General features: G+C 44.1%; 1 protein-coding gene across 8 annotated transcripts; it reads right to left on the reverse strand.

Annotated features, from left to right (window-relative positions):
- Nucleotides 1-3,167: 3,167 nt before the first annotated feature.
- On the reverse strand, nucleotides 3,168-22,419 carry LOC111972146 (ER degradation-enhancing alpha-mannosidase-like protein 3). 8 transcript variants are annotated; one of them, XM_023999027.2, is made up of 21 exons: nucleotides 20,456-22,418; nucleotides 20,309-20,354; nucleotides 15,816-15,916; nucleotides 15,659-15,698; nucleotides 15,442-15,554; nucleotides 14,027-14,180; nucleotides 13,632-13,766; nucleotides 13,385-13,490; nucleotides 13,075-13,172; nucleotides 12,806-12,931; nucleotides 12,613-12,696; nucleotides 12,440-12,523; nucleotides 10,472-10,596; nucleotides 10,100-10,271; nucleotides 9,790-9,851; nucleotides 7,938-8,082; nucleotides 7,569-7,760; nucleotides 5,647-5,812; nucleotides 5,018-5,203; nucleotides 4,607-4,657; nucleotides 3,168-4,222 (listed from the first exon to the last, which is right to left on the reverse strand). In XM_023999027.2, exons 1-21 carry the CDS (start codon nucleotides 20,539-20,541, stop codon nucleotides 3,933-3,935), a joined length of 2,562 nt encoding a protein of 853 aa, XP_023854795.1. In that variant the 5' UTR covers nucleotides 20,542-22,418; the 3' UTR covers nucleotides 3,168-3,932. The 8 variants fall into 8 exon arrangements, with proteins under 8 accessions (XP_023854795.1, XP_023854792.1, XP_023854794.1 ...); XM_023999024.2 differs by having other exon boundaries at nucleotides 9,790-9,935; XM_023999026.2 differs by having other exon boundaries at nucleotides 10,049-10,271.
- Nucleotides 22,420-27,333: the final 4,914 nt, after the last annotated feature.

The following is a 27,333-nucleotide window of genomic DNA, read 5'->3' on the forward strand; positions in this document are numbered from 1 at the left end:
CTCCCTGTTCACCCACGACTGCATGGGCGCGCATGACTCCAACACCATCATTAAGTTTGCTGCTGACGACGCGACGGTGAGATGGTCAGACTTAGCAGTGTGGTACCAGGACAACAACCTCTCCCTCAACGTCAGTAAGACCAAGGAACTGATAGTGGACTACAGGAGAAAGAGGGGGAAGCACATCCCCATCTACAATCGACAGGGCTGTTGTGGATTGGGTTGAGAGCTTTAAATTCCTTGGTGTCCACATCACTAAGGACTTAACATGGTCCACACACACACCTGCACAGTTGAAGAGGGCACGGCCGCGCCCTTTCCCTTCAGGAGGCTGAAAAGATTTGGCATGGGCCCGCAGATCCTCAAAAAGTTATACAGCTGCATCAAGGGCATCTTGACCGCAAAGAGCTACAAAGGTGGGAGAGCTACAAAGGGTGGTGCGGACAGCCCAGTACATCACTGGGGCCGAGCTTCCTGCCATCCATGACCTCCATATCAGGCGGTGTCAGAGAAAGGCCTGAAAAATTGCCAGACTCCAGCCACAGACTGTTCACTCTGCTACCATCCGGAAAACAGTACCGGAGCATTGACTCTTGGACCAACGGGCCATAAGACTGCCAAATAGCCAGACTGCTAAATAGTTCATCAATGGTACTCAAACTACCTGCACTGACCCTACACACACTCACTAGACTTTATATACACACACCATATACATGCTCACTCACACACACACACACTACATTTGTGTGTGTTTACGGACATATTCAATCAATCCTTATCCCAGTCTGCTGTTCCCACATGCTTCAAGAGGGCCACCATTGTTCCTGTTCCCAAGAAAGCTAAGGTAACTGAGCTAAACGACTATCGCCCCGTAGCACTCACTTCCGTCATCATGAAGTGCTTTGAGAGACTAGTCAAGGACCATATCACCTCCACCCTACCGGACACCTAGACCCACTCCAATTTGCTTACCGACCCAATAGGTCACAGACGACGCAATCGCAACCACACTGCACACTGCCCTAACCCATCTGGACAAGAGGAATACCCATGTGAGAATGCTGTTCATCGTACAGCTCAGCATTTAACACATAGTACCTCCAAACTCGTCATCAAGCTCGAGACCCTGGGTCTCGACCCCGCCCTGTGCAACTGGGTCCTGGACTTCCTGACGGGCGCCCCCAGGTGGTGAGGGTAGGTAACAACATCTCCACCCGCGATCCTCAACACTGGGCCCCACAGGGTGCGTTCTGAGCCCTCTCCTGTACTCCCTGTTCACCCACGACTGCGTGGCCATGCACGCCTCCAACTCGATCATCAAGTTTGCGGATGACACTACAGTGGTAGGCTTGATCACCAACAACGACGAGACGGCCTACAGGGAGGAGGTGAGGGCCCTCGGAGTGTGGTGTCAGGAAAATAACCTCATACTCAACGTCAACAAAACAAAGGAGATGATTGTGGACTTCAGAAACAGCAGAGGAGCACCCCCCTATCCACATCGATGGGTCAGTAGTGGAGAAGGTGGAAAGTTTTAAGTTCCTCGGTGTACACATCACGGACAAACTGAATTGGTCCACCCACACAGACAGCGTTGTGAAGAAGGCGCAGCAGCGCCCTCTCAACCTCAGGAGACTGAAGAAATTCGGCTTGTCACCAAAAGCACTCACAAACTTCTACAGATGCACAATCGAGAGCATCCTGTCGGGCTGTATCACCGCCTGGTACGGCAACTGCTCCGCCACACACCGTAAGGCTCTCCAGAGGGTAGTGAGGTCTGCAGAACGCATCACCAGGGCAAACTACCTGCCCTCCAGACACCTACACCACCCGATGTCACAGGAAGGCCATAAAGATCATCAAGGACAACAACCACCCAAGCCACTGCCTGTTCACCCCGCTATCATCCAGAAGGCGAGGTCAGTACAGTGCATCAAAGCAGGGACCGAGAGACTGAAAAACAGCTTCTATCTCAAGGCCATCAGACTGTTAAACAGCCACCACTAACATTTAGCGCCGCTGCCAACATACTGACTCAACTCCAGCCACTTTAAAAATGGAATTGATGGAAATTATGTAAAAATGTACCACTAGCCACTTTAAGCAATGCCACTTAATACAATGTTTACATACCCTACATTACCCATCTCATATGTAATACTGTACTCTATATCATCTACTGCATCTTGCCATCTTTATGCAATACATGTACCACTAGCCACTTTAAACTATGCCACTTTATGTTTACATACCCTCCAGTACTCATCTCATATGTAATCCGTACTCTATACCATCTACTGCATCTGCCATGCCGTTCTGTACCACCACTCATCCATATATCTTTATGTACATATTCTTTATCCCTTCACACTTGTGTGTGTGTGTAAGGTAGTAGCGTGGAATTGTTAGGTTAGATTACTGTTGGTTATTACTGCATTGTCGGAACTAGAAGCACAAGCATTTCGCTACACTCGCATTAACATCTGCTAACCATGTGTATGTGACTAATAAATTTGATTTGATTTGATTACATTGACACTCCCACACAAATTCAAACAATACATATGCACACAACACACACACACTTTTACACTCATTTGCTGCGGCTACTCGGTTCTTTATTTTACTCCTATTATAATCATCATCTATCTGGATGCCTAGTCACTTTACCCTGCCTTCATGAACATACAGTACCTACCTCAAGTACCTCTATGCACATTGATCTGGTACTGGTACTCCCTGTACATATCTCCAATCTTGTGTATTTTATTCCTTGTGTTAGTTACTATTACATTTTTTTTTTTTAACTCTGCATCGTTGGGAAAGGTTTGTAAGCAAGCATTTCACTGTAAAGTCTACACCAGTTGTATTCGGCGCATGTGAATTAAAATGGTATTTATTGTCTCTATTCCCTTTTAAATCTCAACCTGAAGGAGAGGTTATTTTAGGTTATTACCAGACAACTGAAGGACAGGTTATTTAAGGTTATTACCAGACTATGGTAATACTGCTCTGAATATCAACAAAAAGAGAGTGGACTGTATGGTTCCACTAATGTCCAGCCATGTAGCTTAATAGTCTAAAACCAAGAGAAACCTCTAGTCTAATAATCCTAACGACTATAAAACAAACACATTATGTTTTTGAGACAGATGACAACACACTTTTCAATTTCCTTATCAATTTAATTAAAGTTCATTATGTTGTTGGCTTTTTTGTTTCCTTGGTCTTCCAGTATGTCATCAAGTTCCAGTCAGACCAGTAAGAGGTCTCAAACAAGGATCCCCTCTGCTGGCCAGCTGGTGGTACTGTCTGCCCTCTTGGGTAGCCAGTAACCGGTATCTCTCATACCGACCAGAACCTGAGCAAAGCAGCACTGTATTTCAAACCATCGTGGAAATAACTGACAAATACATATTTACAGTCACATATAACTTCGTCTCTTCCTGGAGAGTGCCAGTGCTAAATGATTCTCAGCACCAGCCTTTTATAGACTGCTTGCCACTGCAGTCCCTCACAGTCAGGTAGCTTAATATTGACCCCACAAATTAGGCCCACAAAATAAAATAGTAAATGTTCCAACAACTTATCAATTAATCATTACAGTTAAATAAACCAATCAACCAGTGGATTATAATTCAACCAGCATTTGGAATCTGCTCCCACATGTCAGTGACCTAGAAAAGCATTTGGAGGAAGACAATGTGTGAAAATAAGACAAGACCAGAAAATAGTGAGAGTTAATCAGGGGTTCATACTGCCAGACAGTAGATATCTGGGCTGTAGAAGTCACTGTATTCCACCCTGGTAACCGTTCCTTATCAAAACATCTCCCCATTAAAACCTTATCCTTTATGAGGCACAGTCCACTGACCCCAGGCCTGTACGGTGGCTGGGACAGACCGGAGGAGGGGGAACTGTGGAAGTTGTCAAAGCTCATCCTCCATCTGCTGAAACGCTTCTAAGTCCTCTCGCCAATCAGCCATCATGGCTTCCACTGATTTTCTGCTAGAGTCCTTGTCAACCTCAGGCTCCTCCTCTGGCTCAGGGTTCCTCTTAATGGCAGGTCCCACATCTTCCTCAGGAGTCACTTCCTCATTGTGGGGAGCTGATTCATCCTGCTCCATAGTCCTCACGTGTGACTGGTCGAGAGTTGCTGCAGGGACAGGTGAAGTTTGGTCTGTTGAACAATCTTCCTTCTCCTCCTGAACATCCATCCCTGAGGAAGGACAGAGGGGTGAGCTCAGTCCATTTTCAACCACAATATATGAGCTGTGTCCTGCACAGTCATCCATATAGTTCCCTAGTATCCTACAATACATACACAGCCATACACCGTTTCCTACTCACTATGTATGTACGTCTTACACAAGCACCTATCAGTCAATCCCAGACAGAAACAGGGCAGTGTTGCGGTTTACAAGAGGCAGCGAACAATAAACAGAATGGTACTGACGAGTCATGTGCAGAACAGACCAACAGTAATATTCTTCTGAGGGGTTCTGACATGGCCAGCTATATACACACAAGACTAACCTGCACTGAGCTGCTCTACCACACACAGAATAATGGAGGAGAAGAAAGAGATGAGGGCAATACTTACTGCTTTCCAGCAGGATGCCAGGGAGAGGTTTACCTTTGAATATAGAGGCTGCTAAACCAAAGGGTGAAGGGAAAAGAAAGAGAAGAGGAAAGTTACACTGTTACAGTCCACCACAGGGAAGGAGAGGAGGAAGGAAAATGGAAAGAAGGGAGCCGTTTCCTGTATCACACATCAAACTGGGTGCTTACCATCCCCTACCTCCACTAAGGCTAGTACTGTAAAGTGGCCACAGGCCCACTATTTTGGTTCACCACTAAACCCTGAAATACTGGCCATTTTGAGATCTTTACAGAATCAAATATAGTCCCTAAAATCAGCTGAAATCCCACAAAACTATCCATATGCTGGAAAGACACTGTCCTGTCTTTGTTTAGTCACTAATGTCCAACTGCCCTCTCCAGTGGATCTAACCTCTGTCTCTGGCCTTGTCGCTCAGCAGCACCTCCACCTCCCTGTACTCCTTGAGAGCCTCCAACAGGATGTTGCCTTCCTTGTAGAAGAGGAAGAGGAGGGGCAAAGTGACGTCGTCTGTGTTGCGGCCGTCGCCGGCCATCTGGAAGAGGGGAGCAGTGTCACTGCTGCTACCCTCGTTGTCATCTGTGGAGGAGGAGGGTAATTAGCCAGGTTAAACAGGATACTATAATTAAGCAATGAGGCACAAGGATGTGTGATATATGGCCAATATACCACGGCTAAGGGCTGTTCTTAGGCACACCCTTAGACATGGTATATTGGCCATATACCACAAACCTCCAAGGTGCCTTATTGCTATTATAAAAACTGGTTACCAAGGTAATTAGAGCTGTAAAAATAAATGTTTTGTCATTCCCGTGGTATACCACGGCTGTCAGTCAATCAGCATTCAGGGCTCGAACCACCCAGTTTATAAATAGTAATGCGTCAGTTTATTAAAGGTTATATAAAACATTCTGAAGGTGCTATGAACATTTATAAAGGTTAGAAGTATGATTATAGTTAGTGCAGCCTTCTTGAAGTAGATTCATTAAAATTGAGATCTTGTGTCAGTTGGTCCTCCTCACCGATGACGATGCCTCCGATGGCCCCAGCCTTCATGATGTGTCTGGCCTTCTCAGCAAACATACATTGGCCCCGCTGCAGCAGAGCAATGCGGCCCTGTACAAAGGCAGCGTTGCTCAGTTCCGCACAGCCACTGTAGGGTTCAGCCACTGTCACAAACCCACGAACCTACAGACAGACGGAGAGAAAGGGGGGNAATGGACTTGGTCTTCTACCAAACAGGGCTACCTTCTGTTTACCACCCCTACCTTGTCACAACACAACTGATTGGCTCAAACGCATTAAGGAGGAAAGACATTCCTCAAATTAACTTTTAACAAGGCACACCTGTTAATTGAAATGCATTCCAGGTGAATACCTCATGAAGCTGGTTGAGAAAATGCCAAGAGTATGCAAAGCTGTCATCAAGGCAAAGAGAGGCTACTTTGAAGAATCTTAAATATATYTTTCTTTGTTTAAAACTTTTTTGGTTACTACATGATTCCATGTATTTCATAGTTTTGATGTCTTCACAATTATTCTACAATGTAGAAGAAAGTACAAATAAAGAAAAACCTTGGAATGAGTAGGTGTGCCCAAACTTTTGACTGGTACTGTATATCTAACACAAGCACCCACACCGGTCATTCCCAGACAGAAATAGAGCAGTGTTGCAGTTCACAAGAGGCAGCGAACTATAAACAGCACGGTACTGATGAGTCATGTGCAGTACAGACCAACAGTATCATGCTCTTGATGAGTTCTGAGATGGCCAGCTATTTACACAAGACTAACCTGCACTGAGCTGCTCTACCACACACAAAATAATGGAGGAGAGGGGAAAGAGGGCGATACTTACTGCTCTCCAGCAGGATGCCAGGGAGAGGTTTACCTTTGAATATGGAGGCTGCTCATCCAAAGGGTGAAGGGAAAGGAAAGAAAGAAAGCAGAGGAAAGTTACTGTTACAGTCCACCACAGGGAAGGAGAGGAGAAGGAAGACAACTGGAAAGGGAGCTGTATCCTGTATCACACTGGGTGCTCACCATCACCTATCTCCACCAAGCTGCTACTGTAAAGTGGCCACAGGCCCACTATTTGGAGTCACCACTGAACCCTGAAATACTGGCCATTTTGAAATCTTCACAAAATCAAATCTGGTCTCTAATGAGCTGAAATAAGGACCCATGTTCTGAACATGTCTCCAGTCAGTAGCACCCTCCTGTTCTGTCCAGTGGATCTCACCTCGGTCTCTGGCCTTGTCGCTCAGCAGCACCTCCACCTCCCTGTACTCCTTAAGAGCCTCCAACAGGATGTTTCCCTCCTTGTAGAACAGGAAGAGCAGGGGCAAGGTGACGTCTTCCGTGTTGCGGCCATCGCCGGCCATCTGGAAGAGGGGAGCTGTGTCACTGCTGCTGCCCTCGTTGTCATCTGTTGAGGAGAAGGAGGGGGTAGTTAGCAGGGTAAAAGTGGACCCTATAAATGGTAATACATCAGTTTATTAAAAGGTTATATACATAATGAAAGTGTTATGAACATGTATAAATGTCAGAAGTATGATGAGAGTTAGTGAAGCCTTCTTGAAGTAGATTAATTCATTTAAATTAAGATCCTGTGTTAGTTGGTCCTCCTCACCGATGACGATGCCTCCGATGGCCCCAGCCTTCATGATGTGTCTTGCCTTCTCAGCGAACATACACTGGCCCCGCTGCAGCAAAGCGATGCGGCCCTGTACAAAGGCAGCGTTGCTCAGCTCCGCACAGCCACTGTAGGGCTCAGCCACTGTCACAAACCCACGCACCTACAGACAGACAAAGAGAGTACATGTTCAAACGTCACTCGGAACGCTGAGAATAGAGAACGTCTGGCACCTAGGGACAAGACAGGAAAAACCAACAAGCAAAGGTGTCCATCCATTAGAAATTGGCACACTGAAGAAACACTCACCCCCGTGATGCTCTTGGAAAGGTCTGTGCCAAACTGTGCTGGGCCAGCGGTCAGCACCACTCTGCCGAAGAAGGGGTGTGAGATGATCTGTACGGCGCGCGGAGGGAGCTGCTCCTTCTGCTGCTGGCTGGACAGCTCCATCATCTCCTGCATGAAGCGCATCCCGTCCTCTGCTGCCACAGCACTGACCGCCTAGAGAGAGGAAGTAACGGGAGAGAGAGGGACGGAGATGGAGTTAGAGAGGAGAGGGCAGTAGATGGGGAGAGACTGAATAACACTCATATGGGGGGGTTGGCAGTCATCTTATGACACCATTCAAATTGATTGCAAAAACATGTCTCCCAGCTTGTATTGTGCATGAATATTTACCTGTGTAGCGTGTTGGACCAGCTGCACTCTGCCGTCTTTAAGGTGAATAAGGCTGACTCCCATCCTCCTCAGCAGCTCCAGGTGATCAGGGTTGTTGGCCATGAAGTCCTGAGCCTTCAGAGGTGGGCGACCCATCCCCGGCTCACTGGATGAGAGGGTGGAAGGCATCAAAGTTCACATTCAGTATGGTTGTGACAGGAACAATATTCTGTTTAACATGATTCCTCACATTAGACATATACTCCCCTATGTATATATTTGGACAGTGAAGCTAAAACGTAATTTGGCTCTATACTCCAGCATTTATTCTAAGAATATAATATGTTTCTGAACACTTCGACATTCATGTGGGTAGTACCATGATTATAGATAATCATGAATGAATCGTGAATAATGATGAGTGGGAAAGTTAGAGGCATAAATATCACATCCCCTCAAAATGCTAGTGACTCCAAAATGACAACACATTATTTACCATTAATTTCTATTGGGCACAAAATAACCTGAAACACAACCAAAACAAAGTTTGTAGAGTCACACGCTTGATATAGTCACTGCATGCTAAGAATATGGGACCAAATACTCAATTTTTTACTAAATGTAATACACTATGAGTGAATTTGTCCAAATTCTTATGACACCTTCAAATGGGGAGACTAAACACACTACATGACCGAAGGTATTTGGACACCTGCTCGTCAAACATCTCATTCCAAAATCATGGGCATTAATATGGAGTTGGTCCCCCCTTTGCTGCTATAACAGCCTCCACTCTTCTGGGAAGGCTTTCCACTGGATGTTGGAACATTGCTGCAGGGACTTGCTTTCATTCAGCCACAAGAGCAATAGTGAGGTTGGGCACTGATGTTGGGCGATTAGGCCTGGCTTGCATTCAGTGTTCCAATTAATCCCAAAGGTGTTCGATGGGGTTGAGGTCAGGGCTCTGTGCAGCCAGTCAAGTTCTTCCACACCGATTTCTGTATGGACCTTGCTTTGTGTGAAAGGGCATTGTCATGCTGAAACAGGAAAGGGCCTTCCCCAAACTGTTGCCACAAAGTTGGAAGCACAGAATCGTCTAGAATGTCATTGTATGCTATAGCGTTAAGACTTCCCTTCACTGGAACTAAGGGGCCAAGCCCAAAGAGAACATGTTTCCACTGGTCCAGAGTCCAATGACGGCAAGATTCACACCACTCCAGCTTGGCATTGTGCATGGTGATTTTATGCTTGTGTGTGGCTGCTCGGCCATGGAATCCCATTTCATGAAGCTCCCGATGAACCGTTCTTGTGCTGACATTGCTTCCAGAGGCTACGCACTTCAGCACTCGGCACTCCCCATTCAAAGAGCTTGTGTGGCCTAGCACTTCGCGGCTGAGCCGTTGTTGCTCCTAGAAGTTTCCACTTCACAATAACAGCACTTACAGTTGACCAGGGCAGAAATTTGATGAACTGACTTGTTGGAAAGGTGGCATCCTATGATGGTTAAAAGTCACTGAGCTCTTCAGTAAGGTCATTCTACTGCCAATGTTTGTCTATGGAGATTGCATGGCTAAGTGATCAATTTTGTACACGTCAACAACGGGTGTGGCTGAAATTTTAGCCGAATCCACTAATTTGAAAGAGGTTTCTACATACTTTTGTATATATAGTGTACATAAAGTGCATTCATTAATAAATGGTAAAACAGATATGTAAGAAGAAAAAAAATCTAATAAAACATTACATTCGGTACTGTCGTCTCATAAAACATTTGATCTCAAATACAAAATGCTGGAGTATAGAGCTAAATTGTAGTTTTAGCTTCACTGTCCAAGTAAATACATAGGGGGGTGTATGTATAAATGTCCCTTACCGGTGAATGGCAGGACGGGGACAACTCTTGTCCACAGCACTCCTGATTGGATCTCGGAGGTTCTGTGGAAAGGCGGGGTCGGGGAAAAGGAGGCGTGTGTTGGGGCAGGTCCAATCAAAGTTAGAGTCATCCAACTCCTCCTCTGACTAAGACAAGAGGGGGAGAGAACAAACATGACTAACTGTATCATGTAAATATTATTAGATGTACTATCATTAGAATTCTAGCTGATCACAGCAGGTGATCTTACTACACCCACCCAAAGAGATTTGACATAGGCGGAGAGATGAGGCAGAGATGGAGCCTGTACCGTGGTGTTGGCGGGAGGAGAGGGGGCGTGAGGAGCAGTGGACAGGGACAGGGGCAGAAGGTGTGCCTCGGTGGTGAAGATATAATCCTCAACATTAAACGTCAGATCTTCCTCTTCCGCAAACAGAAGGAACAGGTACTTGAACATCTCTGCCAAGAAGAAAGAGTCCATTCTGAGAGGGGAGGAGTTAGGAAGAGAGAGGATTAGTGATATTTGGGGCAGCAGGCCAACAGAGCAGACACCACAAACTATTTTGATTGAACTACATGGCTGGCACATTGTTGCTCAGCCACTAAAACCATCTACCTCTTAACCGCCCATCATTAAATCCCTCCCCGTCCCCGGGGTATTCCCCTGGGTCTGGGCTCTCACCGGTCCTCGTGGCTCCCGGTGCGCACGTCCTTCATGGCAGCAAAGCCACAGGGGACCCGGGCAAATCGGTTCAGGTTGTCCAGCACTGTGCGGCCTACCTCCAGGTAGTAGGGGTCTTTGGTAGCCTAGAGGGGGTTCAGTGGGACCAGGGTTAGACACTGTACTACTGAATTAGGCAATAAGGAAGGCCACTAAGATCAAATGTACAGTGCATTCGGAAAGTATTCAGACCCCTCGACTTTTTCCACATTTTGTTACGTTACAGCCTTATTCTAAAATGGATTAAATTGTCCCACCCCCCCCTCATCAGTCTACACACAAAAACTATGTTGACAAAGTAAAAACAAAAACAGGTTTCTAAAAACTGGAAATACCACATTTACATAAGTATTCAGCCCCTTTACTCAGTAGTTTGTTGAAGCACCTTTGGCAACGATTATAACCTCGAGTCTTCTTGGGTATTTAAAAAAAACCATTTTATTTATTTAACTAGGCAAGTCAGTCAAGAACAAACTCTTATTTACAATGACTGCCTACGGCTGGGCCAATTGTGCGTCTCCCTATGGGACTCGGCCGGTTGTGATACAGCCTGGATTCAAACCAGGGTGTCTGTAGTGACACCTCAAGCACTGAGATGCAGTGCCTTAGACCACTGCGCCACTCGGGAGCCCCGGGTAAGAAACTATTCTTCTCTGCAGATTCTCTCAATCTCTGTCAGGTCGGATGGGGAGCGTCACTACACAGCTATTTTCAGGTCTCTCCAGAGATGCTCGATCGGGTTCAAGTCCGGGCTCTGGCTGGGCCACTCAAGGATATTCAGAGACTTGTCCCGAAGCCACTCCTGCGTTGTCTTGGCTGTGTGCTTAGGGTCGTTGTCCTGTTGGAAGGTGAACCTTCACCCCAGTCTGAGGTCCTGAGTGCTCTGGAACAGGTTTTCATCAAGGACCTCTCTCTGTACTTTGATCCGTTCATCTTTCCCTCGATCCTGACTAGTCTCCCAGTCCCTGAAAAACATCCCCACAGCATGATACGGCTACCATGCTTCACCGTAGGGAAGGTGCCAGGTTTCCTCCAGATGTGACACTTGGCATTCAGGCCAATGATTTCAAGCTTGGTTTCATCAGACCAGAGAATCTTGTTTCTCATGGTCTGAGAGTCTTTAGGTGCCTTTTGGCAAACTCCAAGCAGGCGGTCATGTGCCTTTTACTGAGGAGTGGCTTCCATCTGGCCACTCTACCATAAAGGCCTGATTGGTGGAGTGATGCTGAGATGGTTGTCCTTCTGGAAGGTTCCATCTCCACAGAGGAACTCTGGAGCTCTTTCAGAGTGACCATCGGGTTCTTTGTGACCTCCCTGACCAAGAACTTTCTCCCCCGATTGCTCAGTTTGGGCGGCCAGCTCTAGGAAGAGTCTTGGTGGTTCCAAAACTTCTTCCATTTAAGAATGGTGGAGGCCACTGTGTTCTTGGGAACCTTCAATGCTGCAGACATTTTTGGTACCCTTCCCCAGATCTGCCTCAACACAATCCTGTCTCAGAGCTCTACGGACAATTCCTTTGACTTCATGGCTTGGTTTTTGATCTGAAATGTACTGCCAACTGTGGGACCTTATATAAACAGGTGTGTGCCTTTCCAAATCACATCCAATCAATTGAATTTATCACAGGTGGACTCCAATCAAGTAGTAGAAACATCAAGGATGATCAATGGAAACAGGACAATTTCAAGTCTCATAGCAAAGGGTCTGTATAGATGTAAATAAGGTATCTGTTTTTTTTATTTATAAATGATCAACAATTTCAAACAACCAGTTTTCGCATTGTCATTATGGGGTATTGTGTGTAAATTGATGAGGAAAACATTTAATTTAATCCATTTTAGAATAAGGTTGTAACGTACCAAAATGTGGAAAAAGTGAAGTATGTATCGTTATGTCAACTTCTAGACTGCATGTCTCCACGGTCCTTACCTTGTATAGGAAATAAGTGCTCTCTGCAAACTCAGGTCTTAGTGGATGCTGAGCCCAATGTACCCTGAAATCAGTGGTGAATGCCTGGGGAAGACATAGAGAGGGGTGTTAAAGGTTACAGCCTGAGTGAGAACAAAGAAAGAGGTGGAGAGGGAGCATAAAAGAGAGCTTACCTCTGGGAGGAAGTTGTGTTTCTTGGTGACTTGATACAGCATCTCATGGGTCTCAATGGCCGGCCGGATATCTCCCTTCAACACCTGGGGGATTCATTAACAATGTTAGGAGATTTGTCTCCCTAATCTCAGCACCAGGTCTATGTACTAAAACCCCTGCTTAGGCAGCTGGTCTGTTAGTGACGCCAGTCACCTGCAGCCCAGGGAAGAAGGCCAGGAGGGAGTCCATCCAGGTGCGAGCAGGCAGCAGAGGCTTGTGGATGTGAACGTCCAGCAGGAGAGGAGGCTGGCTGATGTACTTCATTATAGACGCATAGTGCTGGAAACACAAATAATGAGAACATTTGAAAAGCTAAGGATGAGAATCTTTAACAGCATACTTTGTGTGGATTGAACAATAAGGGCATAAAAGCATTCCATTATCCAAGCCAGAGTAAGGTTACAGTGTGTGAGGTCACTCACAATGTTGAAGCGCTGCAGAAACAGGTCATCTCCCAGGAGAATATAGGCCTTCAGCAGGTACTCATAATACGAGTCAATCCCTGCTCCCACTCCGCTGTCTGGAACAACACAACACAACAGTGTACCGTTTCATACTGCAGAAACACACTCATGTCTTTTTTCTACAAGTACAGAACATCAGCTCCTACCGCCTTGCCATTTCACTTCTATCACACCTAATACATTGTCCGTCTCTGGATAAATCAAAGGAAATCCTCCTTTATAATACAGTAGATACCAGTTATGGCCCGGGACTGGTTCCCTCTCTCACCCCTGCGGACCCACTCTCCTGAGTGGATGTTGATGGTTGTTCCCACCAGGTTGCTATTCCTCTGCCTCTTCTCCCACAGGAAGTCGAGGGCTCTCCGTGCATGGACCTGTGTAGAATACAATGAATCAATATCATTCAGACACACTGGCATCTATGATAATCAACAATGAAGGTCTAGTAGTGCTGTCTACTAGTATTAGTCCTGATCTGAACAAGGTTTAAAGTAAGAGAGATGGTCTATTTTTACCTCAAACACAGGGTCCCCAGTGAAGCGACTCAAGGCAGCGAACTCCAGGATAATTGTGCCAGCACAAGCTGTGCAGGTGTCCGTCTCTGTGCCCGTCCGACTCTCAGGACCCCTGATGCCATGCTTCAAGTTTACCTGTTGAGTGGAATAAAAAGGCTCAATATTTTGGTCATAGACTCAAATCCACAGCTGTGTCCAAAGACATTGTTCAGGTGAACTATACAGCCATAGAAAACCTGGCTGCAGAAAACTGTAGCAGCTGTATGCAGAGCACTGAAGCAGATAATACAATTATGCAGTCATAATCGGAGAGGGCTGCGTGTGTGTACAAATGCGTGTGTATGGTCAGGACATATCCCAACAGCCGTGGCCTTATGTATAGTCTGAGGGCTCACCCTGGGGTAAGGCAGGCCACTGCTGGTGTTGAAGGCAGGCAGGAGTCTGAGACCCACGTCTTTGGCCATGTGGAGCAGCTCATCCTGGTACCACTGCATGTGATACCCTGTATCCTTCAGCATCACCGCCATGGAGTGGCCCCCTAGCAGCCCTCTGGGAACATGAGGAAAGTCACAACGGTCACACAATAGTATGAGGACAACCCTTCAAATTAGTGGATTCGGCTATTTCAACCACACCCATTGCTGACAACTGTATAAAAGAGCACACAGCCATGCAATCTCCATTGACAAACATTGGCAGTAGAATGTTCTTACTGAAGAGCTCACTGACTTTCAACGTGGCACTGTCATAGGATGTCACCTTTCCCCAAAAAATCTGCCCTGCTAGAGCTGCCCTGGTCAACTGTAAGTGCTGTTATTCTGAAGTGGAAATGTCTAGGAGCAACAACGGCTCAGCCGCGAAATCGCCTGTCCTCGGTTGCAACACTCACTACCGAGTTCCAAATTGCCTCTGGAAGCAACGTCAGCACAAGAACTGTTCATCAGGAGCTTCATGAAATGGGCAACCATGGCCGAGCAGCCTCACTCAGTGCTAATGTCACCATTTGCAATGCCAAGCGTCGGCTGGAGTGGTGTAAAGCTTGCAGTCATTGGACTCTGGAGCGGTGGAAACGCATTCCCTGGAGTGATGAATCACCCTTTACCATCTGGCAGTCTGATGGATGAATCTGGTTTTGGCGGATGCCAGGAGCACGCTACCTGCCCGATTGCATAGTGCCAACTGTAAAGTTTGGTGGAGGAGGAATAATGGTCTGGGGCTGTTTTTCATGGTTCGGTCTAGGCCCCTTAGGTCCAGTGAAGTTAAATCTTAACACTACAGCATACAATTACATTGTAGATGATTCTGTGCTTCCACCTTAAGTGGCAACAGTTTGGGGAAGGCCCTTTCCTGTTTCAGCATGACATTACACCTGTGCACAAAGCGAGGTCCATACAGAAATGGTTTGTTGAGATCGGTGTGGAAGAACTTGAATGGCCTGCACAGCGCCCTGACCGCAACCCCATTGAACACCTCTGGGGTGAATTGGAACGCCGACTGCACGCCAGGCCTAATCGCCCAACATCAGTGCCCGTCCTCACGAATGCTTGTGGCTGAATGAAAGCAAGTCCCTGCAGCAATGTTCCATCACACATACACAGTTCGTTTGCTGTTGTATTTGTGCTGTTGCCAGTGTCTTCTGTCTGTGTCGTCTGTTTTGTCTTACATCGTTTTATTTTTTATCCCAGCCCCACAGGAAGCTTCTTGCCAGGCTATTGTAAATAAGATTGTTCTTCATTGACTTGCCTGGGTAAAAAAAAAAGAAGAATAACATTTCCATCCCCTCAATAACTGGCTTCAAGTTTTTTCTTACCCCAGCACACGGATGTTGGTCTCAAAGACAGACACCACGATGTCATTGTCCAGTCGCACATCTGTCAACACTCTCCGCACTGCTTCTTCAAACTCTGTCGTCTTGTTTAAGAGCTGGAAGTAAATACAGAATTAAATATATGAAAATCATTGTCTACCCAGAGGTTCAACAAATCCAACTAAGGAGGTTGGTAAAACAAACTAAAGATGAAACCTACCACTAGAGTGTCCAAGGTATCGATGAGGGTGAGAGAGAACCTTAAAACACACAAAGACAAATCAATCAGCATCAATTATAGTCCCTTATGGCTAGAAGATATCAACAGAGAATTAGAGTATTCCAATGCCAGCAGGACTGTGTCTCCAGGCCCTCACTTCCCCAGTGCGTCGTCCACGTCTCCCCGACTGGGCTCCAGCCCACGCACCCTCCCCCGACACGTCAGAGGCATCAGCTCATCTGCTGGGTACGCATGGTCCTGGAGAACACAACCAATAATATATATTTTTTCATATTTAACCTTTATTTAACTAGGCAAGTCAGTTAAGAACAATTTCTTATTTTACTGCCTACCCCGGCCAAACCTGGACGACTCCCAATCACAGCCGGATGTGATGCAGCCTGGATTCGAACCAGGTACTGCAGTGCACTGAGATGCAGTGTTTTAGACCACTGCGCCACTCGGGAGCCCAATAAAGATCAATGGTAGTGTGTAGAAGTCGACCAATTATGATTTTTCAACGCCGATACCGATTATTGGAGGGCCGATACCGATTAATCAGACGATATATATATATATATATATATTTGTAATAATGACAATTACAACAATACTGAATGAACACTTATTTTAACTTAATATAATAGATAAATAAAAATCTATTTAATCTCAAATAAATAACGAAACATGTTCAATTTGGTTTAAATAATGCAAAAACACAGTGTTGGAGAAGAAAGTAAAAGTGCAATATGTGCCATGTAAAAAAGCTAACTTTTAAGTTCCTTGTTCAGAACATGAGAACATATGAAAGCTGGTGGTTCATGTTAACATGAGTCTTCAATATTCCCAGTTAAGAAGTTTTAGGTTGTAGTTATTATAGGACTATTTCTCTCTATACCATTTGTATTTCATATACCTTTGACTATTGGATGTTCTTATAGGCACTATAGTATTGCCAGCCTAATCTCAGGAGTTGATAGGCTTGAAGTCAAACAGTGCTGTGCTTCAAAAATTGCGAAAAGCTGCTGGCAAACGGAGGAAAGTGCGGTTTGAATGAATGCTTACGAGCATGCTGCTGCCAATCACCGCTCAGTCAGACTGCTCTATCAAATGATAGACTTAATTATAATATCACACAGAAATACAAGCCTTAGATCATTAATATGGTCAAATCTGGAAACTATCATTTCGAAAGCAAAACGTTTATTCTTTCAGTGAAATATGGAATCGTTCCGTATTTTATTGAACGGGTAGCAACCCTAAGTCTAATTATTGCTGTTACATTGCACAACCTTCAATGTTGTCATAATTACGTAAATATCTGGCAAATTAATTAAGGTCTTTGTTAGGAAGAAATGGTCTTCACACAGTTCGCAACGAGCCAGGCGGCTCAAACTGCTGCATATACCCTGACTGCTTGCACGGAACGCAAGAGAAGTGACACAATTTCCCTAGTTAAAAGAAATTCATGTTAACCTTTCTGAACCACCCATCCCGGATCTGGGATAATTGTCATCAGAAACGCTGACTAGCATAGCCTAGCCTAGCGCCACAGGTATATAATATAATATAATTTCATGAAATCACAAGTGCAATATTGCAAGCTTAGCCTTTTGTTAATCCATCTGTYGTCTCAGATTTTGAAATTCTGCTTTACAGCGAAAGCAATACAAGCGTTTGTGTAAGTTTATCGATCGCTCGACAAAACAATAAGTACACCTAGCATCAGGTAACTTGGTCACGAAAATCAGAAAAGCAATCAAATTAATCGTTTACCTTTGATGATCTTTGGATGTTTTCACTCACGAGACTCCCAGTTAGACAACAAATGTTCCTTTTGTTCCATAAAGATATTTTTTATATCCAAATACCTCCGTTAGTTTGATGCGTTATGCCCAGGAATCCATCGGAAAATGGTGAAAAAAATCCCAAATTATATCCATAAAGTCCACAGAAACATGTCAAACGTTTTTTATAATCCATCTTCAGGGTGTTTTTCAAATATCTATTCGATAATATATCAACCGGGACAGTTGGCTTTTCACCAGGACAGGGAGGAACAATGGCCGCCACTCTGAGAGCCCCCACCTATCCACTTACGCAATGTGCCCTTTCACGCTCATTCTTCAAAATAAAAGCCTGAAACTATGTCTAAAGGCTGTTGACACCTCAGGGAAGCCATAGAAAAAGAAGTCTGGTTGATATCCCTTTCAAATGGGCAATAGGGATGCTTAGGAACAGAGAGGTTTCAAAAACAGGGTCACTTCCTGATTGGATTTTCCCCAGGTTTTAGCCTGCAATATCAGTTCTGTTTAACTCAGACAAAAAAATTACAGTTTTGGAAACTTCAGAGTGTTTTCTATCCTAATCTGACACTTATATGCATATTCTAGTTTTCGGGGGCTGAGAAATAGGCAGTTTCAAATGGGTACGTTTTTTAGCCAAAAACAAAAATGTCGCCCCCTAGTGTTAAGAAGTTTTTAACATGCAAAATTAACTAAATATGCAGGTTTAAAAATATATACTTGTGTATTGATTTTAAAGAAAGGCATTGAGGCATTGATGTTATGGTTAGGTACACATTGGTGCAACGACAGTGCTTTTTTCGCGAAATGCGCTAGTTAAATCATCACCCGTTTGGCGAAGTAGGCTGTGATTCGATGAGAAAATAACAGGCACCGCATCAATTATATGCAACGCAGGACAAGCTAGATAAACTAGTAATATCATCAGACCATGTGTAGTTAACTAGTGATTATGTTAAGATTGATTGTTTTTTATAAGATAAGTTTAATGCTAGCTAGCAACTTACCTTGGCTTCTTGCTGCCCTCGCGTAACAGGTAGTCAGCCTGCCACGCAGGCTCCTCGTGGAGTGCAATGTAAGGCAGGTGGTTAGAGCGTTGGACTAGTAACCGGAATGATGCAAAAACGAATCCCCGAGCTGACAAGGTAAAAATCTGTCGTTCTGCCCCTGAACAAGGCAGTTAACCCACCGTTCCTAGGCCGTCACTGAAAATAAGAATGTGTTCTTAACTGATTTGCCTAGTTAAATAAAGGTGTAGTAAAAAAAAAAAAAAAAAAATAACAGCTAAAATCAGTGTCCAAAATACCGATTACCGATTGTTATGAAAACTGAAATCGGTCCCTAATTAAATCGCCATTCCGATTAATCGGCCGACCTCTAGTCCGGACCTCTGGCAGTCTCTATGGGGTGCCACAGGGTTCAATTCTCAGGCCGACTCTCTTCTCTGTATACATCAATGATGTCGCTCTTGCTGCTGGTGATTCTCTGATCCACCTCTACGCAGACGACACCATTCTGTATACTTCGGCCTTCGTTGGAAACTGTGTTAACTAACCTCCAGACGAGCTCAATGCCATACAACTCTCCTTCCGTGGCTCCAACTGCTCTTAAATGCAAGTAAAACTAAATGCATGCTCTTCAACCGATCGCTGTCCGCACCTGCCCGCCGTCCAGCATCACATACTCTGACGGTTCTGACTTAGAATATGTGGACAACTACAAATACCTAGGTGTCTGGTTAGACTGTAAACTCTCCTTCCAGACTCACATTAAGCATATCCAATCCAACATTACATCTAGAATTGGCTTCCTATTTCGCAACAAAGCATCCTTCACTCATGCTGCCAAACATACCCTCGTAAAACTGACCATCCTACCGATCCTCGACTTTGGCGATGTCATTTACAAAATAGCCTCCAACACTCTACTCAACAAATTGGATGCAGTCTATCACAGTGCCGTTTTGTCACCAAATCCCCATATACTACACACCACTGCGACCTGTACTCTCTCGTTGGCTGGCCCTCGCTTCACTCTCGTCACCAAACCCACAGGCTCCAGGTCATCTACAAGTCTCTGCTAGGTAAAGCCCCGCCTTACCTCAGCTCACTGGTCACCATAGCAGCACCAACTCGTAGCACGCGCTCCAGCAGGTATATCTCACTGGTCACCCCTAAAGCCAATTCCTACTTTGGCCGCCTTTCCTTCCAGTTCTCTGCTGCCAAAGACAGGAACGAACTGCAAAAATCACTGAAGCTGGAGACTCATATCTCCCTCACTAGCTTTAAGCACCAGCTGTCAGAGCAGCTCGCAGATCACTGCACCTGTACATTGCCAATCTGTAAACAGCCCATCCAACTACCTCATCCCCATACTGTATTTATTTATCTATCTTGCTCCTTTGCACACCCGTATATCTACTTGCACATTCATCTTCTGCACATCTACCATTCCAGTGTTTAAATGCTATATTGCAATTACTTCGCCACCATGGCCTATTTATTTCCTTAACTCCCTTATCTTACCTCATTTGCACTCACTGTGTATAGACTTTTTGTTTTCTTTTTTTTCTACTGTATTATTGACCGTATGTTTGTTTATTCCATGTGTAACTCTGTGTTGTTGTATATGTCAAACTGCTATGCTTTATCTTGGCCAGGTCGCAGTTGCAAATGAGAACTTGTTCTCAACTAGCCTACCTGGTTAAATAAAGGTGAAATAAAAATAATAAAAAAAATGAGTCCCAGTACATCTCAACAGAACATCTAAAATGTTTTGCATTATTAGATTGTTGCTAAACCACTCTCCCAGTTATGTGAAGGGGGCAGGTGGTGACGAGACTTACCATATAATTTGAATAAGCATGGTCAAACATCTCAACCACTTGGTTCCTTGATGGGAAACAAAGAAAGAACAAGTCAGTTTAGCTCAAACTATTTTAGTCTGAACTTGCCACACATCTAGCCCAGGACCAGGCATCTTTCTTACTCACCTCAGCTTGAGCTTCTCCTCTCGTGACATAGACTGTCCCAGCCTGCATAAGTTGCTCAGCAATAGCAGCAACAATAGGGTCGACATTGTTGCAGGGTGAAACCACAACACCGTCCACTTAGCTACAACCTAGCTCTCTCAGTCAAGTACAACTATAACCTATCATCACATTAATATAGGCCTAGACACCAAAAGTCTCTGATAAACACAAACACACTCAGATCTCATGTGCACATATTCAGAACCAGGGGATACTTCAGGCCCAGTTACTGTCTGGTCCAATGGTTAATGAACGCATCCCAATACCACATTGAGGCAGTGCTGTTTATAAGGCCCACAATACTGTTACTAATCAGCTTGTTGATGCCAATTTAGACACCATCTATGACTCACTTGTCCTCTCCAATGTCATACAGTACAAATCCAAGTTATGGTTGAGGTGTGACAAGGGGTTGGACAACAACTGTATCTAAAATCCAAAGTCAGGCTAACATAACAAGCAATCTATATATTTGACCATTTGCAGGAATGCTGTAGCTATTATGTAAACTGATAGTGATCTGTCATAGGATGCGTCTCATAATCGAAGACCAAGCTCCAGTGGTGTAAAGTACTTAACTCGTTTTGGGAGGTATCTGTACTTTACTATTAATACTTTTTACTTCACTACATTCCTAAAGACAATAATGTACTTTTTACTCCAGATTTTCACTGACACCCAAAAGGACAGGAAAAGTGTCCAATTCACACACTTATCAAGAGAACATCCCTGGCCATCCCTACTGCCTCTGATCTGGCAGACTCACTAAACACAAAGTTTGTAAATTATGTCGGAGTGTTTTAGTGTGCCCCTGGCTATCCGTAAAATAAAACTATAAAATCGTGCTGTCTGGTTTGCTTATTATAAGGAACGTGAAATGATTTATATTTTAACTTTTGATTCTTAAGTATATTTAAAACCAAATATTTAGACTTTTACTCAAGTATTATTTTCCTGGGTGACTAACTTTTACTCTGTCATTTTCTATGAAGGTATCCTTACCTTACTCAAGTATGACAATTGGGTACTTTTTCCATGACAGCAAAGTTCTATCAAGCCGTTAACACATGCTCCCTCCTTGACTGAGTGTCCAGTTCCTTAGAACCATGTTCACCTGCTGATCACACACTCTGACACACACGACACCGGGACCTACAGCAGCGTGTAACACGTTGGCAAAGCTTCAGTCAACACAAAACATGATTCACATACTGCTAATCCCCGCTGTCTAACGTTTCCTAACGAACGGGCAATCACATTACTCAATACTGACAGAATAACGTTATTCCTCAAGCCAATCAAAACAAACTGTCGTTCCTTATTAACGTTTCTTGACACCCGTGACTTTTTGAGTTAGCAGCTACCATAAAAGCCTACTGGCAAGCTGAATAGGTAAATTATCTCGCTTTCTGATTAGACTAACAAATAATTAGCTAATCATTATATATATATATTTAGTTAATTCCTATATATTATCACAACAGTAACGTTAACTGGCTATAACCTTTAACGTTACCGTCGCTATCGACAAACAATAGCCCCACAGAGAAGCGCCAGCTAGCTAATGGCGCTAGCTATCGGTCTTTTCCTGGAACAATTAGGATTATATCCATGAAGCAAGATAGACTGTTGTTATATCCTCCTCCTTAGACAGCTCTCTTCTTTCGTTAGCCAGTTTTTGATGCGCATAGCCAGCTACAGTAGCTAGCTACCCAGCTTGGCCGGTAAACGACAGTCCGAAAACAAGCGAAGTAGGAAAGGCGCCGGGTCACTTTCGGCCGTTGAGTTAGTGTATTTGTTCTTCTTGTTATACAGGAAAATATTTGGTAGTTTTATGTTGCTTTAATGATGGATCTTTAGCCGCCAGCTGGCCGTCAAAGAAAAGCGAGTAGTGCTGTTTAGAAGATAAATGTCAACATCCGCATCCGGTTAGGTTTTGGTATCCACCCCTCTGCCCCGCCCAACACCTAAATGTAGTTTTGTTATGCAGTATTATCATATCTACACTACTTCAGTCGTTATACATTTGGGGAGAATATTCTTTATAAAATTAGATGGCAATATACATAACGGTTGACATTTGTTAGTTCCTTGAATATTTGGCAGACATCCGAGTGAATCTTCCACCATTTTTGATATTCACTAAATTTCCCATCTAGCCTAGCGAACCAGACTGGTCTCATAGACTAGACGTAACATAGTAAACCTGTGTCCGAGAAATACAATTCGTATAATATGTTACGTTTGTTATAGAAGAACAAATTCTTATTTACAATGACAGCCTACACCAGCCAAACCCAGACGATGCTGCCGCCCTATCAGACTCCCAATCACGGCCAGTTGTGATACAGGCTGGATTCGAACCAGGGTGTCTGTAGTGACGCCACAAGCACTGAGATCAAGACCGCTGCGCCACTTGGGAGCAACTTAATGCCTCAATCACACTGACAGCAACATGGCGCAAAATGGTATGCAGCATCATCTGGATATGAGTGCAACAAAAGTTCAACATTCACCTACTGCTACCGTTTCTGTCAAGCTCTCTACTCATACAGTTTGATGCATAAATTAGAAAAATCCAACATATGCACCATACAGACCACACTGCAACGCAAGGCAAACCCAGCGTTCCATTGGAAATGAATGTACTTTTGGACAGTGGCGATTTTAGCATGTAAATCTTGGTGGGGCAAACAAAACAAAAAAGGTGGTATGCATGCCAGCAAAGCCACTACACATAAAAACATAGCTGATATGGCAGACTTGCTTAAACAAATGTGGTTTCTACTGACAATTGAGATGTACAAACTATGGCATAAGGGGACGACAAGCGGAAAGAGGCAATCCGTAATTTCGATGAAGACATTAATGAGCAAGCGACGACAGACGTAGTGAATATAATTATTTGTTGAGCACGTTGAATGCCATTTGGGTCTTTGCATGTCAAAAAAGATACACATCATATAACACTATTTGACGCGTTAAATGAGCTTTTAATTTGACACGTCAAATAACACAATTATAGCGGGATTTCTGATAAGCTTCCGGTTTAGAGTCCCGCTCCTTGAAAGCAGCAGCTCTACCCTTTAGCTCAGTGCGGATGTTGCCTGTAATCCATGGCTTCTGGTTGGGGTATGTACGTACAGTCACTGTGGGGACGACGTCATCGATGTACTTATTGATGAAGCCAGTGACTGATGTGGTGTACTCCTCAATGCCAACTCTTGATTTCACATGTGGAAAAAGTGTTTTTGGAACACTTCATATGTGATCATATGTTGCTTTACATGTTGTCACATTATCACATTAACTTCACATAAGATCACGATTATGTCATCACATGAAAACATGTGTTTTGGGAACATTTCATGTAGTTTTTCCATAAGGGTAAAGTTTAATTTAACTGACTATCACCTGCACACGTATTCAAATGAAAATAAACATTCTATTGCCAGCAGCCCAAAAGACCCCATTACTCATGCCAGAGGTGCATCACGTAAGCCATTAATGAGCAGAGACTTGGTTATACAGATTGGCTAGACGAGTTACAAAGGGACTTTTAGCACATTATATCTTAAAAATGGGTTCTGATATTTAATATATATATGTTTATTTTTACTTTATTTGTTGTTCACCAGAACAAATATGAATTTTATGTGACTGATACTTCCTATAAGTACTGTATTAAACCTAACCCTGAGTAAATCAGTATATCAGTGAACTTCACTCTTTCCAGCATTGTGGCCTTGATATTATTTTTCAAATGGACAATTATTTAAAATGTTTTACTGAACTTGTATGGGAATGAAAGGGAAATAAATACATGAAACTTGAATACTTTTTGTAAACACTCTTAAAGACATTGCAAATGTTTATGAATAAAAATATATATTACTTGTTATATAATTGTATCCAATTAAGATGTTCTCCAGTTATTATCCCAAGTTTTAAATGTATCTGTCTCTGTTATGACTCGGGGCTCTGCAGGGTATGACTTAAGTTTCAGAACTCACATATTGTCACGACTTCCACCGATCGACGTCACCGGCTTTCTAGCCATCGCCGCTCCATTTCTCATATATCCATTTGTTTTGTCTTGTTCCATTACACGCCTGGTTTTCATTCCAATATTACTGCATGTATTTAGTCCTGCTGTCTTTTTTCCCAGGGATGAGCTCTGGAGTGAGATGAAGGGGAGCAGACGTGTGGAATGGGGCTGTGAGCTGCAGGGAAGCAAGTGTGTGTACGGAGAGGAGCTGCTACTCACCCATACCATTACTCTCTGAAGACACCTGTGAAAATCTTTAATGTGAGTTTCACCACAAAAGATCATAACCAACTGTTGAAACACAGTAGAGTAGAACTACATTTTACAAAGATATTCAAAAACTCAACCTGAATGTCTGTACATGAATCTCTTTTCTCTCCACGTGTCTGTCTGAGAGAGCACACTGCAGCAGTGTGAACTGTCCTGAGGTCCCAGTTCCTTGTGTCCTGCTTATTTCTTCCCGACTGAGCCCTACATTCCTCTTGGCCAATGCTGCTCTCTGGTGCCAGCTATCTGCACATGCAACTTTGAGAAATGCCCCCTTGGCACCCAGACGTGTTCTCCTGGCCAGCAAGTCCACGATGTGGAGAGCAGGGATGGTAGTCCAGGGGCTTGTTGCCACCGGTACCAGTGTGTGCAGGGTTAGGCACTGCTTAGGCAGCAAAGGGAGAGAAAGAAAAGAGAAGGGGTGGACAGAGAAAAGGAAAGTGCCAGGACCTGACACAAAGCTGGACTCCATGGGCAATTGTATATGCATTATAACTCACACAAAGACTCGTTTTTATTTCTGTAACCATGTCAGCAATTGCTTTTTTTGAGCAACGTAGCCTAAATGTATCTAAAACAATTGAACCAAATTCCAATACATAGTTGATAATGGTTTGGGAGGACTACTATGCCAGCCAGTAGTAGATAACTCGATATCCTGTATTTCAACTGACCCCAGTTCATCGTTTCTGTTTAATTTCTTAGACATGAATCGTGACTTATATTTTACTAGAAGCTCTTATCCAGAGTGTCTTACAGTGGTGAGATAATAAATGTTCATGCTTTTTTTGTACTCCCCATGGGAATGAAACTCACAACCGTGGCATTGCAAATGCCATGCATTACAAACTGAGCCACACAGGACTATTGTGTATTGGCACATTTATTTCATCCCAGTTACAGTGGGGAGAACAAGTATTTGATACACTGCCGATTTTGCAGGTTTTCCTACTTACAAAGCATGTAGAGGTCTGTAATTTTTATCACAGGTACACTTCAACTGTGAGAGGACAGAATCTAAAACAAAAATCCAGAAAATCACATTGTATGATTTTTAAGTTAATTAATTTGCATTTTATTGCATGACATAAGTATTTGATACATCAGAAAAGCAGAACTTAATATTTGGTACAGAAACCTTTGTTTGCAATTACAGAGATCATATCGTTTTCCTGTAGTTTTGACCAGGTTTGCACACACTGAGCAGGGATTTTGGCCCACTTCTCCATACAGACCTTCTCCAGATCCTTCAGGTTTGGGGCTGTCGCTGCGGGCAATACGGACTTTCAGCTCCCTTCCAAAGGATTTTCTATTGGGTTCAGGTCTGGAGACTGGCTAGCACTCCAGGACCTTGAGATGCTTCTCGGAGCACTCCTTAGTTGCCTGCTGTGTGTTTCGGTCGTTGTCATGCTGGAAGATCAGCCACGACCTATCTTCAATGCTCATCTGAGGGATAGGAGGGTTGTTGGCGCAAGATCTCGCGATGCATGGCCCCATCCATCCTCCCTCATATACGTGCAGTCGTCTGTCCCCTTGCAGAAAAGCATCCCCAAAAGAATGATGTTTCCACCTCCAAGCTTCACGGTAGGATGGTTCTTGGGGTTGTACTAATCTTCTTCTTCCTCCAAACACGGCGAGTGAGTTTAGACCAAAAAGCTCTATTTTGTCTCATAGACCACATGACCTTCTCCAATTCCTCCTCTGGAATCATCCAGATGGTCATTGGCAAGGGGACCTTGCGTGCGCTGCAGGATTTTAATCCATGACGGCGTAGTGTGTACTAATGGTTTCTTTGAACTGTGGTCCCAGCTCTCTTCAGGTCATTGAACCAGGTCCTGCCGTGTAGTCTGGGCTGATCCCTCACCTTCCTCATGATCATTGATGCCCCACGAGGTGAGATCTTGCATGGAGCCCCAGGACCGATGGGTGATTGACCGTCATCTTGAACTTCTTCCATTTTCTAATAATTGCGAACAGTTGTTGCCTTCTCACCAAGCTGCTTACCTATTGCTGTAGCCCATCCCCAGCCTTGTTGCAGGTCTACAATTTTATCCCTGATGTCTTACACACACTCTCTGTCTTGGCCTTGTGGAGAGTTGGAGTCTGTTTGATTGAGTGGGTGGACAGGTCTTTTATACAGGTAACGAGTTAAACAGGTGCAGTTAATACAGGTAATGAGTGGAGAACAGAGGCTTCTTAAGAAAACTAACAGTCTGTGAGAGCCGGAATTCTTACTGGTTGGTAGGTGATCAAATACTTATGTCATGCAATAAAATGCGAATTAATTACTTAAAAATCATACAATGTGATTTTCTGGATTTTTGTTTTAAATTCCGTCTCTCACAGTTGAAGTGTACCTATGATAAAAATTACAGACCTCTACATGCTTTGTAAGTAGGAAAACCTGCAAAATCGGCAGTGTATCAAATACTTGTTCTCCCCACTGTACATAAATCCAAACTGGTTCTCTAGTAAATTGGTACGAATGTCTCATCCTATGTTCAAGAAGGGCCTTTTTCCTTTA

The sequence above is a fragment of the Salvelinus sp. IW2-2015 genome, linkage group LG13 (genome assembly GCF_002910315.2).
Source record: "Salvelinus sp. IW2-2015 linkage group LG13, ASM291031v2, whole genome shotgun sequence".
In the NCBI taxonomy this organism is placed as follows: domain Eukaryota; kingdom Metazoa; phylum Chordata; class Actinopteri; order Salmoniformes; family Salmonidae; genus Salvelinus; species Salvelinus sp. IW2-2015.

What these genes read in the sequence shown, in the direction of transcription:
- LOC111972146 (XM_023999020.2), bottom strand. Translation starts at nt 20,541, where the DNA reads ATGTCGACCCTATTGTTGCTGCTATTGCTGAGCAACTTATGCAGGCTG. An exon ending in GTGGACGACGCACTGGGGAA is followed by an intron (nt 15,699 to 15,815) that starts GTGAGGGCCTGG and finishes GTGTGTTTTAAG; the next exon opens with GTTCTCTCTCACCCTCATCG. An exon ending in ATACCTTGGACACTCTAGTG is followed by an intron (nt 15,555 to 15,658) that starts GTAGGTTTCATC and finishes ATTTACTTCCAG; the next exon opens with CTCTTAAACAAGACGACAGA.